This window comes from Semicossyphus pulcher, unplaced genomic scaffold (assembly GCF_022749685.1).
Source record: "Semicossyphus pulcher isolate SPU_LCO1_2020_fin unplaced genomic scaffold, fSemPul1.0.p SCAF_24, whole genome shotgun sequence".
NCBI lineage: Eukaryota > Metazoa > Chordata > Actinopteri > Labriformes > Labridae > Semicossyphus > Semicossyphus pulcher.
The window spans coordinates 4040754-4055607 of NW_027211698.1; the positions used below are offsets into that span (position 1 = coordinate 4040754).

General features: G+C 41.2%; 1 protein-coding gene across 1 annotated transcript in view; it reads left to right on the forward strand.

The window, feature by feature from the left end:
* Nucleotides 1-14854, forward strand: part of pard3ba (par-3 family cell polarity regulator beta a) — a 229683-nt gene that overhangs the window by 46334 nt on the left and 168495 nt on the right. The window contains exon 4 of the mRNA XM_069675514.1: nt 12879-13006. Within this exon, the coding sequence (XP_069531615.1) occupies nt 12879-13006 (128 nt within the window). The remainder of the gene's footprint in view (nt 1-12878; nt 13007-14854) is intronic.

Below are 14854 nucleotides of genomic sequence, written 5' to 3' on the forward strand. Positions count from 1 at the left end.
TGAGCCTGACTGAGAGAGAGAAAGACAGAGAGAGAGAGAGAGAGAGACAACTTTTATAGTCCGACAGAAAGCATGATTACTTTGCTTTCATTTTGTGATTATTTTATTTACCCAAATACAAATGCTGAAATAGATGACGAGGGATGGAGAGACTTTAAAAAGACTGCAGGGGCAGTGCTTAGTGTCGTTCCTTTGCTTAGACAAATGTGATCATTCACGCTCTTTTTTGATTATTTCTTACACAAGTGTCCTCGCATGCACCTATGGAGATGTAAAGTGATGATGTCATTGGCCCATTAACGAGAACAAAAGGATACAGATGCCCTTGAAAGTTGGCCAAAGCAGTACTGAAAAAGTGCACGGCGGTTCTAGTGTTAATGCTTACTTGACTGTGGAGCCCTTCAAATGGAAAACTAATGCTAATGGGGTATATACATTGTTCCTTTTTTGACACATGTTGGCACATTATGCAGCTTTCAAATGAACAAAGAACATTTTGACTATTTTCTGCAGCCAGGAAATAAAGTGATTAAGTTACATGGTCATGGTGAATCTCCAGCAGGAGACACCATCACAAGACGAGTCAGTCTGAAGCCCGAGGGGGCCTCTGGGGAAATATCTGCTCCGCCTGGGTTACAGTCTGTTCCTGTTTTAGATACATTTTACTGTAAATAATCTGTAGCCTGATTTCTGTCTTTACATGACAATCTTTTCAATTCCACTGACTTTTATTGATCATTTTTTCTGTATGACGATAAACAAAGTGAAAGATAAGGATTATATGAGCTGGAACGAGGGTGTGTCTCATCGCTGGGCCACCCTGCTGCCCCTTTAATTTCCCTCTCTCCATCTGTTAGCTGGAGTAAAACAGTGTGCCCCCCCCTCCTTCGTACACACATACACACACCTGCCCTTTGCCATCCCTCTCCCTATGCCTGCTTTGCACTTCGCCCCACTGTCTGGCCCCCTCAGCACTCCACCTAGTCATCTCTTGGCTACTTTACTATTCAGCTTCAACCACCTGCCATCCAGCTCCCCACCAAGCCCTCTAGACCCTGACCCATCACCCCCTTAGCCCCATCTCCATCCCCGCCCTCTCTGTCTCTGCATGGCTTCCAGCTCTAACTAGATTAGCACTGTAGCCTGTTAGCATAGCCAGACTCCAACCGAGCGTGAATGGACTAATTCCAATCCCCCCGTCCCACCCTTCTTGTCTTCAACCCAACCTCTTCCTGCCCCCACCCCCCCAAAACCCTCACTCCAGCCCTGTTGAACCCTGACTAACTTAGTTATGATGTGACCCTGTGACGCCCCTCGTATAGAGCCAAACTGATGCAATAAGGCAGCTTTTGTCATCCCGACATGCACGCGCACACTCACAATGTGACAAAAGAAGCCCAGCATGCAAGTTAAACAACCCAGCACACCCAGAACCAGTACCCCTCCACCGCTGGGACGCTCTTTAGGGACGGTTTGGTGTGTGTATTTGCTCTTCCTTACTCTGTAACAAGATCAGTCGTTACATCACTTCTAGTAAGCTGACCATTCGTAATAACATAATTTCCGGAGAGTGTGACAAACGCAGGGAGACAGTCGGACACGGTGGATTTCCTTTCTTTAGAGTAGAAACTTAAATACATGGGAACATATACATATTCTCTATAAACATCTGCTCCGTTATCTTAAAACAGATTACCATTTACACATGCAAATCATTTCACCCGTATAACCGGATTAACCCCTTCCTCTTCAAAGTCAAAGTCTGGGTTTAGCACAACTTCCTCTTTTGCAGTGCTACGCGTTTATTTAGTGTCCATCGAGGATACATGTCTGTACATTTGCTTTGATATCACATACTGTATATACGCTTATAGCTGCAGAGCTTGCCTGAGGAATAACAAATAAAGACTGGATAATTGGTTTCTGTGCATTTACAATTACAGTGTAAACAGGAAATACTCATTCAGAATGACCTCACCAAAATGTAAAGAAATAACAGGGGGAAAAGGGGCTGCACAGTTACATCATTTCTTCTTGGTAACATAATACTTCCTGTTTATGTCACCCAAAGTATCATGGGAACTCTGTTGGCAAACACTCCAAAGTCATTCTTCACAATGGAATTTAGACGCAGTCAGAATGACAAAAGGCTCGAATATTCGCTCTTATGTTTTATGATATGTTACGACATGACACAATATAAGATACAGTATGATGCAATATGATATACTTTATTGTCTTTTTTTTACACAATAAAAATGTTTTTCTTTTTTACATTTTTAAAGCAAACAATGTCCAATCAATTAAATCCCTATATCCTGCCTAATAAGTATTGGCAGGGGCTGCACAGTTACATCATTTCTTCTTAGTAACATAATACTTCCTGTTTATATCACCCAAATTATCATGGGAGCTCTGTTGGCAAACACTCTAAAGTCATTCTTCACAAATGAAAATTAGACGCAGTCGGAATTACAAAAGGCTTGTATATTCCCTCGAATGTATATGATGCAATATGATACTATACGATTACGATAACGCTACGATAACGATGTGATAACGATACAGTAGTGATACGATTATGACACAATTATGATGATTATGATACAATACGACACGATACATATATAATACTACAATTATATTATATTATATGTCAATATTATATTATATTTAAAGCAAACAATGTCCAATCAATTAAATCCCTATATCCTGCTTGTATTAATATTAGCGGGGGCATCGCAGTCACATCACTGACTTTCTTGCAACCTTATATTTTGTGTTTACATCACCCAAAGCATGATGGGAGTTCGGATAGCGAACACTCCAAAGCCATTCCTCACAAATGGAAATTAGACACTGTAGGAATAACAAAAGAATATTCATACATCAATATTCGCTTGCATGTTTCCGATACGATTCTGATTACGATAGCGATAACGATAACGATAACGATAACGATAACGATACGATCCTGTTCGTATCAGTATTTGTGGTGTTAAACAGCCAACATTAAAAAAAGTTAAAAAAACGTCGGCATACCAGATATCGGCAAAAATCCCATATCATGCGTGACTAGTTGCACTTAAACGGCTAATAATTGTACTCCTAAGTAGCCTAACTTGTTCAAATGATGGCAATATTTTTCATGTCAAGGTAAATCATGTGATTGAGCCACTAAATAAAGGACGTAAGAACTGAGCAAACATAGCCAAACTATTCTAGATATGATGGCCGATGTCATGTTTGTAACACGTGAACTGGGTCATTATAGTCAAATTAGGGTCTACATTATGTAGGAAACATCAGCTCATAAATGTATTACTGCAGTATTTTTAGAACTTTGTTCAGCTCATCTGCCAAAAGAATTCATACAACTGTAAGTCCACCATCCAGACATTAATCCATTCATTAAAAAATTATGTAATCTGTATTTTTGGGGGAATGTGTGCCTGCAAACCACATGCATGCTCTAATCAAACTATAACCTTAATCCGGTAATTCCCAATAATCTGGTTATAGTGAGCGTGTAATCGCAGTGAGTGCTGCTGGACAGGACAAGAAGTAATTCAGTAATCAGTCAGGCATCAAAGTGTTTGTGTGTCAGGTTTGTCTGCTTGTTTGAACAGGGTGATTGGACTTCACACTGCCCCAGTGGGATGATTAGACCTGCATTGATCTGCTGCTACACAGACACACACACACACACACACACTTCTAGGAAGAGAGTCCTTATCGCATCATCCCATGAGCAGCCTGAGCTATCGATTGGGAGAGAAACAAGACCACCCTGGCCTTTGGCAGGAGAAACGGACACAGACACAAATATACAAACAGAGTCATGGTCTCTGTTCATGATAAATCTCCACGCCAGTTGCACCCAAGGCAAACACACTGATTATTATGTGTAGCCAGACAGTCAGTCAGAAACATGATGCATCTGAGTTTTGATCCTGCCCTGCCGGTGAACTAGCACTACGGCATACACAACCGAAAACAAGAGCAGATTCTTAAAATAAACCAGACTTGCATAAGCAGCCTAGTTAAGCAGAGCGAGGTGAAGATGGAGAGTCAGAGGCAGATAAACACAGAGCTGGCAAAGTTCACAAGGCCTCTTCAGGTCTCTCCAATTACACAAATCTCAACGGAAAGATAAGAGAGGAAACATAACTTGGGTGTGTTTCAGTGTGTTTCTATTTTGTTGTTGCGGCCTTGAAGCAGTCGCCAAGATGAGTTTGGTGGGTGAGGGCTATTTAGAGTCTCAGTATAGCTTGTGGTTGTGGCTGTGCAGTTCTTAGCAACCTAGCAAGCTTAAAATACATCCAATGTTTTACTGCTTCCACCTCCTCATCAAACTTTTGGCAGCAGACTGCGTGTTAGAGTCAGAAACTGGCTGTAATCTGAAAGTTAATTAAAATACTGCTCAATAACACTAAAGACATGCATTATAATCAGCCTTTAAAGGGCTACAGAGGCCATGATATTTAATGGGGAAATCCAGTATTTTTTGGGTCCTATTTTTGGCACATCTTTATGGCTAATGGTACAAAAAGTTTTGTAATTGCCCCAGTAGATCACTTAGGCTGTTATGGCTGCAACATAATATTTCAGGCTGAATGTGCCGATCAAAGTAGGTCCGATAAAAGAGCTATTTGCCACTGACAGGCACAGATATCAAAAATGTCAGCTGACAAAAACCGCTACAGAAAGAGCCATTTTTTATTAGATTATTTGCTACTTTTAACTAGAAATATCCGTTAATAATGCTCTCTTCAAAGCCACCAGACTCCATTGACAAAAACAGTGATTTTACTTTGCAGAACATTTGGGGATGCTGCTGTGTCGCTTCCTTGGCTGGTAAGATTGTTTGTGTAATTGTGTCTTTTAAAACACCAAAGTCACACAACAACCAGGGTTCTCGCACCTCCTTAGAAAGTCTTAAAAGGTCTTAAATTTAAATCAGGGGTCATACATTGACCTTAAATTTATTGTAAATTTGATGTAGATATTACATTTTAAATGCAACAAACAACGAGTATAGAAGCAATCTAAGATTATTTGACGTAATGTCAACTACAAGCAGTGACGTCTGGCTGCGTGGCATCGTCTTGTTGGCGTCTGTCATAATTTGTGGCTAGATACGCAGGGACCATTAGGGACCGTGCAGCAGCCTCTTTAATCTTAAAAGTAAATCGTCAGAGTAACAAAAAAAAGGGTTATTAATATACTTCAAGTGTTCTCTGATTGGTTAATTGGGAAATATTGAAAAGGCTCTGCTCTCAGCACTGAACAAAAGAAAGGGAAGGTTTGTTTGAATTGTGTTGGGGGTCTTAAATTATATCGGTTTAGGTCTTGATGCAAAAAAATGATGCAGGAACCCTGACAGCGATATAGAAAATATATAAATTAAGACAGCAGAAATCCAGAAACATCTGTGTCCTGTGAGGTTAAATCACTGATTTTATCAGTGGGGTTTGGTTGCTTCGAAGAAAACGATGGAGCAGTGGTTTCTGGTCGAGTAAAACAGATCAAAATGTCGGTCTTTGTAGCATTTTTTCTGGTATTTTGTTAGTAACTAGAAAAAACAAATTGAGCACTCGCTCAGCAATCACTTTGATTGGGAGCATTTCTAAAAGAGAACGTTTAAACCATTAAAGCCTGTTCCTTGAATCTTCTATCTACTTGAGAAAACTCTTTGTGAATTCCCCTTAAAGCCTGACTTAAAGACCAAGACCGACTTGTTTTTGATTATATTTGTCTAATTTCTTTAACTGTGAGACGTTTTTTTTTTATTCTAATTATAATGAGTGAATGTGTATATTCTTTAAATCCACTCTAAGCCCTTGTCCTGCAGCTCAGTCACCTTTGATTAGTAATGGCTCTTAGACAATCTTGTTTATAACAATCCAAACAGTGGCTGACCTAAGAGAGTTAAAACTGTCAATATCATCAATATCCCTGACCCTCTGTGACGCCTCTTGACCCCCCGGAGGTCAACGCAGGTCAGGGGTCAAAGCTAATGACCCTCGGGTTCCTTCACATGGTCAGGGCTCTAAGTGGTGGGAGGATTGATGGAGGTGGATTTGACTCGATGGATAAATGGAGGAGGATTTATGGGGCTGACCGCTGGGTAATGGACCCTGACTGTGGCCATGGAGCGGCCTTGGTCACTTTGCAAAGTCGCATCATTGACATTGTGGTGACGTACAAGTGTGTATATGTGTGTGTGGCGTCTTAACTTAGATCTCTTTTGGATAATCGGTTATAGCCACTTTGGAATTGTGCAGTTCATCTTTAAAATCTGCAAGATCCAGCCTTAACAGGTGCTGTTATTCAGTCCAGCTGTCCCTGCAGTCGTGCAGGTATTTTGGTACTTAATGAACCGATTGTCCTTGCAGTTTTATCACTGTGTGAACGTTTCCAATATGGTGGGAACATTCATTAGCATTACCTTTGCTCAGAACAAATGTGTGAGTGTGTATATAGAGTGTACGTGCCAGCATTCACTTTTTAAAACCTGATACGTGCTTGCTTTTCAGTGTAACTGCATGTATCTATTTTTGTCTGCAATCACTTCCCATGCATGTAATAAACAGGTGGGTTCAGGAGGGAGAGCATCTATTAAGTTTTACTGCTTTCTATACATGGAGACTCTAAACTTGTAAACGTTTGCATATGTTGGTCTGGGACATCGAGGAACTAGTGCTTTTAAAAGGTAGCTTTCTTTGAATTGATTAAGTCATCTTTCCCATTCACCCCCAAAGCACCCTATTCTGTCATTCAACCTTTATTAATCTCCAGAGCAACTGAGGATTTCCTCATTATAAAGATACAGAAAAAACTTTGTTGAACAATAGAATGTATTTAAGAAGTAGATTTAGCTGGGTCTTGAAAGTAAAGCCAACGAGGAAGTGCCTTAAACCTGCAGTCTTTCTAATGGCGAGCAGGGGGCGACTCCACTGGTTGGGGCGGCTGTGGCTCAGTGGTAGAGTTTCAATCGCAAGATCAGAGGTTCGATCCCCAGCTCCTTCAGTCTACATGTCGAAGTGTCCTTGGGCACGACACTGAACCCCAAATTGCTCCTGAAGGCAAAGCCAACGGGTATGATTGTGATGACTGATTGACAGTTGGGCACTTTACGTAGCAGCTTCTGCCATCAGTGTATGAATGTCAGTGTATGAAAGACTAGAAAAGTGGTCCACCCATTCATTTACAAAAGAAAGTAAATGACTTCTCAATTGATTACTTCAGTAAACATTTTCCTAATGAGTTTATTGTCTCAATTGCAAGTTTCAAATGTTTTCAACACAGAAAGATGATCATTCAGTAAATTATGGTCCCATTTAAGTGGAATAGACGGTAAAGCAGGGTGTGCTAAATTGTGATTGACAAGTTTCTACCTTGGCTAGGTCTTGTCCAGTGTTTAGTTGTACTTCCGGAACCTTTAAGAAGTTGGCTTCAAGTTTTTCAGCATATACATTTTAATTAAAGCATTTTTTGCATGATATTACCGGCACATTATTGGTATCTGCAGATTATGGCTTGAAAATGACATATCGGCAGTGGCCGATATGTCATTTTTCTGCCGATATTTTCCGCAAATAAAACAATGTTTTAATTCTGCCTAAATGCTCGATGATTCCCTAAAAAAGCCTGACATAATGCTATGACATTAACTCTGCGCGAGTGTGCGCAGACTGCATGCACATAGTTATCAACAATATACAAATAAAGACTGAAACTCGAGCCTGTGGCTAGAACAGTGAGCTCACATTCTCATCATTTTACTGGACTTAACAACATCAAACTCGCCCAAAATACACTCGCAGCCAAAGCTGATGCTAATGGAGAGTAACATAAACATCAGTGCAAAACTAACTTACATATTTGTGGACGCGCACGCGAGCGGCGATCACTGATGTCTCCGTAGTAGGTGCAGTAAACAAGTCCTGGCGTGTCTCCCTCACTGCCGTGTTTCGGGGGGGATGCTGCATTCAGGTGCGCTCAGAAACGTGGGTGACCTTTTGTACAACGCCTCTTCGGTCAAGTGCGAAGAAGGGTGCAAGATGTCTGCAGTTTTGTAGTTTTTGGCCACTACAATAAGAGTAGGCATGATATTAATTCCACTACAGAGGAGACTTGATGTTCTCTGCAATTAGGTGGAAAAAAACATGTGCGTAATATATCGCTATCCAAATCGGCAAAAAGGGTTGGAAAATGTTGGCATATCAGATATCGGCAAAAAACCCAATATCTTGCATCCCTACCAAAATTAGTATCCCATACCATGTATTACAGATGCTAAGCAAGCTAGCACTATTAGTGCTGAAAAACCCCTCACTCTTCTGGAGCTCCACCCTCTTGTCCAAAGATGGTCACTTCTGTGTCCAAAAAATGCATTACTTGAATAGTCCATGTGTAGTGAGAGTGTTAAGAATGTGCATAGGACAGTTAATAGAGCAAGTTTACTATAGCCCTGTGGAACAGTCCAGTGTCAATATGTTATATAATATGGATTATTCAGAGGTGAAAAGGTTAACTTGAAGCACATTTTTCTGCAAGTTTATGTATTCAAATCAAAAAACCAGACAGGCGACTATCCTATAAGTATGCTACATTGACTTTCACCCTGCAGATGTTTAAGTAAACTTACTTGACTTATTCTGTGGCTCATTATCATTGCAAATATGGGATTGTCTTCAGGCTGAAGGAAGCAAAGCCTTGTGTAATTCTTGTTGTAATAGTCTGTGTTTATGTGCGCCAAATAGCATATATACCAACTCTATTGACTTTAGCTGCAAGCTAGCTAGCAGCTTACACACCGGCCCTGTGTGGGTAGTGTGTATCTGTGTGTGTGTGCACAGCTCAACCTGATCTCTAAGTTGACCATCACCTCCATTTTTTCCAGATATTTGGCATAAACACAAATTAGTTTCTCTTGTTTAAACATTTCAAATTGCCTCGATTGTCTTTGACTCCATTCAGGCAAATTTCTGATTGTTTCCACCTTCAGTATGAATTTGACACTATATTCAACCCTGCTGCCTGTAAAACTCTTTTCAGTGTGAACGCACCTTAACAAACGGCTCCTGTAATCACTCTGAAAAGTATCTGCAGGGTTTGACCTATTTTAGATGCACACAAGATTAATAGATAATCAGATGAAGCCATTGATACGTTGGAGCGCTGTCTGATGTACTTCTCAGAGTCGGCATCAAACAGCAGCACAAAGGCACCTTGTTTCTGTGTTAAATCAAAGCACATTTTATTATTGCAGATCATGTTGTTTTCTGTGTAGTTCCTGCCTAACTTTTCCACTTGAAGTCTGCTTTTCCAAATCAGATTAGACCTCACATACTGTTGATTTTCTCAGTGAAGCAGCTCAAGTTACAGAAGAAGCAGACGACTTCAGTCCTTATTAGAAGGAAACAACACAATGTGTTCTCAAAGGGGGATTCTGGTATTTTTAAACCTGGTATTTTTGCATATTTTGGGGTCTAATAACAAATGCAAAAGTTTTTTAAACTGCTACCAGAGGATTGCTTCAGCCGGCAGCTGCTTTAGGGCAGTAATGGCTGAAACAAGATCTTTCAGGGCATGTGTGCTCGATCAAAGTGCCCCCTAAATGTGCCTATTTTTTTTTTTTGAAAGGGCCAGTTCGCTGATTTTCAACCTCAGTCCTATCATGCTGTTATGGGGAGCTAATGCCATTATGGTAGGGAAAAATCAAATTCCACTTGTGTCTTTAGAGGACGCTATCTGCTTCTCCAATGTTCCCTGGAAAACCTCCACCAGTCTACGTAAAACGCGTCACCTGGCGGAGGCCAGGGCGCTCGCTTAACTACACTTTCTAAATCTAGGACGCCCGCCTCAGATGTCATGTCTCGTTTAAAATCATCAGGTTTGAAATGTAGACTGCAGACCTGAAGATTTTTTAGATGATCCACCGGCAATATTCTCATCGTGTTTCGGATTCTGTACCGCTCTGAGCCACTGCCCGCAGCGATCAATGTCCCTGACTGGAAAACGGTAGTATTTCACTCCAGCGTCTCTCGCTTGGCCGTTCCTTTCAGAGGGAGGGGCGCAATGCATGCTGGGTGTTGTAGGAATGTAGAATGGGCGAAACCATGAGCTGTTTGTACAACCTTCTCCACAGCTATGGCGCCAATTTCAAATATTATTGCTTCTATTGATTACAGAGAACACCAGCTTTGACTGACAGCAGCTTTTTACAGGGGCGAACTGCTCCTTTAAAAATTATTTTTTGGGCCTTTTATGCTTTTATTTTATTGAGAGGGCAGTTTATAGTGTTGGAAACAGGAGAAGAGAGAATGGGGAATGACACGCGACAAAGGGCCAAGGGTGGGAGTCGAACCCAGTGCTGCCACGTTGAGTGCTATAGCCTATGTACATGCGCCACTGAGCTAAACCCACACCCTGCTTTTTACTACTGACAGAATAACAGAATGTTATTTAAAGTGTCTGGTCACATTATGAAAAGGATTTCCACAGATATAGAACTTTTTGTTAAAGCGTAAGATGCTTTTTCATCACCATAAACAGCTGTTACATTGCCCTCTTCAAAGCCACCAGACTCCATTGGGAAAATCCAGGAATTTTACCTCAGTGATTACAGGAGTAGCTTGTCTACCGCTGCGTATATCTGTTAGGTTTTTGTATGTGTTAGGGTGTTACACTAATTTTATACTTTGATCCGATTGGACCAATTAAAACATCAAAGTCACATGATAACACAAACAAAAAAGCCGATGGAGGAATATACCTGCAACGTCTCAAGGTAAAATAGCTGATTTTGTCAATGGAGCCTGGTAGCTTTAAAAAGAGAGCTTTAACAGCTGTTTCTGGTTAAAAAAAAGGATACTACTTTTAAACAAAAAGGCCTGTCTCTGTGGGGATCTGTTTCGTAATGCTTAAATAACAGCCTGAGCCTGTCAGTGGTAAAAACAAGCTGACATACTTTGATCAAGAGATTTGCTCCTGAGGAGCTTGTTTTGCAGCTGCCAGGTGAAGCAATCGACTAGAGAAATTCCAAAACTTTTTATACCTACTCGTCATTTAAGCCCCAAGTTGTGTTAAAAAAAAGAGCCAAGGTTTAAAGGTGATCAGACGAACCTGAACAAAACATCAGACGAGCGAACATGTGGAGATCATTTGAGCCATAAAAGATATTTGTACGTGTGTCCGGGATAGTTGGAATGACCATTTTTCATCTGTGTGCAATCACAGAACACACACACACACACGCACACACACTGCCAGTTCTTTCTTCCCTACATGTTCTCCTCATCTGCTCTCTCTATTCTGACCACGTTAGACCAGGACCCTGTCACTGACCCTCCAAAGAGAGATTGATTACAGGAAAGAAGAGAATTTTGTTTGCCTTCCCTTTCTGTGTCTCTCACATTTCTAGGTTTCCTCCCTCCCTCCCGTGTTCCCTGTCACTATCTCTCTGCCCTCCTGTTTGTTTGCCTCACCCTCTCCCTTTCTCTCTCCTCCTGTCTTTATTTTCTCCTCTGTCGAGTTACATTTGAAAACACGCTGGTATTGGTTTTTACATCCACAAAAAGCAGCCTCGCTCCCTTTGGGCTGGATGTGAAAAACAAGGCAGCACAAAGATCCAAATTACATCCTACTGAATGGTTTTATTGTGGATTCAGACCTGCCCATGTTACCTCTGCCTGCTCCTTTGGGCTGCGGGGAACGGTTGTGGGAAGTGTGTGTGCATGACAGCAAGGAGGCAACAGCTGGTCATATGAAAATGTACCCTGTGGGTGTGGGGCTTGGGTGAATTCCAGGGTTGACTGTAAGTGTTTGTGGGTCATCTTTAAATGATTATAAAAGCCCTTAACTATACACCGTATCCATCATCTGTTTGCAGTACAATTTTCCCGTTTCCTGTTTCCTTTGTTGAACACGCAACTGCCGAATCAAATGATGCTGCAGCTATAAATTAAATTTGTATCCGGCTTCTTGCAAAAAAATACATGAGTGAGAAGTAATTTCTTAAAGTTCAATGAGGACAAAACTGCTCTCCTCATAGTTGGCCATAAAGCAAAAAGTGAAATGCAGTTTTATAATCTGTGGAAATCAACTTCCAGGCTTAAATCTGATGTCTTGATGTTATGGTGCCCTCTACTATTTTTAATCAAGTACAACACGCAATGTATTTCATTTACATGTATGAATTTTGGTAGGTATATGTATCATGTCCAGAGCTACAAAAAAGTCTGTGGCGCCCGAACTCTAAACCCAACAGGAAGTCGGCTATTTTGGTTGGAAGATGAAATTTAGGTGTATTTTTGCGCCATTTCCAGCGGTCATACTTAAACTCCTCTTCAATGGACTTTCATCCTATCCACCTCAAATTTAGTCAGTATACAGAGAAGACCTTAAGGATAAAAGTTATTAAAATCCTGGCTGTGGTGGGCCCTACAATTTGCATGTTTCACCATGAAACAGGAAGTGGTCTGTTACTCCCCTGTGATACTCCCCACACCCTGACGTGCTCACGTGTGCGAGGGTCCGTTCAGTGCTGCTCGCAGCTTTAATTGGAATTAGTTTTAAGTTCATATAAAGTCCTTGTTGCGCCTTCAAGAACACTAAAATCATTGGCCTGTGTCAATTGTGCTCCAAAGCTATGGAACACATTACCTGTAGATATCAGACAAAGAATCAACACTCATAGAATTAAGCTCTTTAAGCTTTTTTATACTTTGCTTTGCACTGTTGATGAACTTCATTTAAAATGCAGTGTTTTAATACAAATTGCATTTTATATTTCTATAATCATTTAGTTGGTTTCATTTTCAGATGAATGATCAACAGCATCCCCTCTCTCTCCGTCTTTCTCCACCCAGACACACCTCTGTTGGTGAGGAGCAGCAGTGACTCGGCCTTGGCCCCGCCCTTTGAGGTTAAGGCCACGCCCCTTGAGGTTAAGGCCACGCCCCTACCTGATGACTACAGAAACGGGACTCCTGAACCGGTAAGCAGTTGTGTAGAGCGTTAGATTTAGATGCTAGCAATGTAAATCAGACCGTTTTTGGGTTCATTGGAAGGTGGACTGTGTCCCTGTCTTTGTGTTTTAAAGAAGATATTCATATATTCCCGCCTATTTAATAGATTTTTAAAGAGAAGAAGAACCAAAAATTTGAACAAAATGTTAACTTTCTAGCAGCTAAACTCTGTCAGCTTAAAACCAAATTGAGAGACAATGGAAAAGAGATGAAAAAAGCAAAAAGAAAGTAAGATCTAAATATACTATTTACTGGTATATCTCTGATGTGTGCGGTTCCCTTATAAGACATAGAAATATTCCTCTCGTGGTCCAGCTTCAGGCCTCAGGCTGCACTTTGAAAGGCTCTGCTTTTCAAGTGCTCTCCTTCTCTTCTAAACATGCTGCCACAAAGAGGCCTTTTTGTGTCTCTCTCTCTCTCTCTCTCTCTCTCTCTCTCTCTGTGTGTGTAGTCGGCAGGACGGAGGCCGTGTTAGGTCACACTGTTACATGAGTGTTAGGGGAACTCAGGTAAGAGGAGGGAGGGAGGGAATCCTGTTGTGTACGCCTGCCGTGTCGGACACAGCAGTGACTAAGCAGAACCCAGGCATCAGCGGGCGGCGAGTAAACACAATGACAAACTCATATGTCCTGTCTGAAAGACGTCAGGCTTCATACTCTTCAAACAACATGGAGGGAGCAGAGTGAACAGGCTCATTATACTTGATTTATTCGACCTTTATAGAGATCTACATCTGTCTTCTTCTGCAGCTTTATTTAAACCCAGACCGTCTTTAGCTCCTAAACATGTTGGTTTATCATTGTTTTGTTTATTTACAGTGTTTTACAGGCATTTATTTCTTATTGTATGATAAATAAGGACAAAGAAAACTATTGCTGTGGCTCTACGGGTCTCAATAACCGCCTGTTGATCGGTCTGCCAAGACTGAAATATCTCAGCAACTGTTGGACAGATTATCGTATAATTTAGCACCGGTATTCGTGGTTCTCAGAAGATAAATCTTACTTAATTTGAGGATGTTGTGACTTTTCCATCTTTCTGAATTCATGTTGTATCCAGGGGCGTTGTTGGCAAAAGCCAAGGTGTGCAGATAAGACATGACGGCAAAGATCTACGAAACAAAAGACTGTTTTAAAATGGTGACTCTGGCCATGTCTACACGTACACAAGTTTTTTCCTCCTTCTTTTAAAAATAAAACCCCGTCCACACAAGCACAGTTATAAAAAATCCCCGTCCAAACAAAAACACAAAAGCACAACAGAAACGCTGTCATGAGAATGCCACACCACCAGTCGGCGATATAACCCGGTCATGCAAAGAAGAAGAAGAAGAATCGCGGCCAATCCAAAGTCTGAAAAAATCTATCCCGACACCTTTGATCCTCAATATCGTAGATGAGTAACTGTACATATATGTGTAAACATGTAAAAAGTTGTGTTGAGCATCACTGTCACGTCCGTCATTATGCAAGGACTGTTGCCTTATTTGTGACGCGTCACCATGGAGATAACGGCGCACAGCCTCGGTTTACCCCGTCTACACGTCTCCACGGAAACTTTTTAAAAGTGTTTACCTTGGAGTTTTACAAAAGATTAGTTACTTTTTTATTTTGGGGAAAGAGAGAATGGGGATGACGCAGCAAAGGGCCGAGGGCGGGGGGCCGCCGCATTGAGGACTCTGTATATGGTCGCTGATTTAACAGCTGAGCCAAACTGGCGCCCCAAAAGATCCGTTTTCAGTGACCTAAAACATCTTTTGTGTGGACGAAAGGCCAAAACACAGAGCTACATTTTGTAAAATACCCTTTTTAAATCTG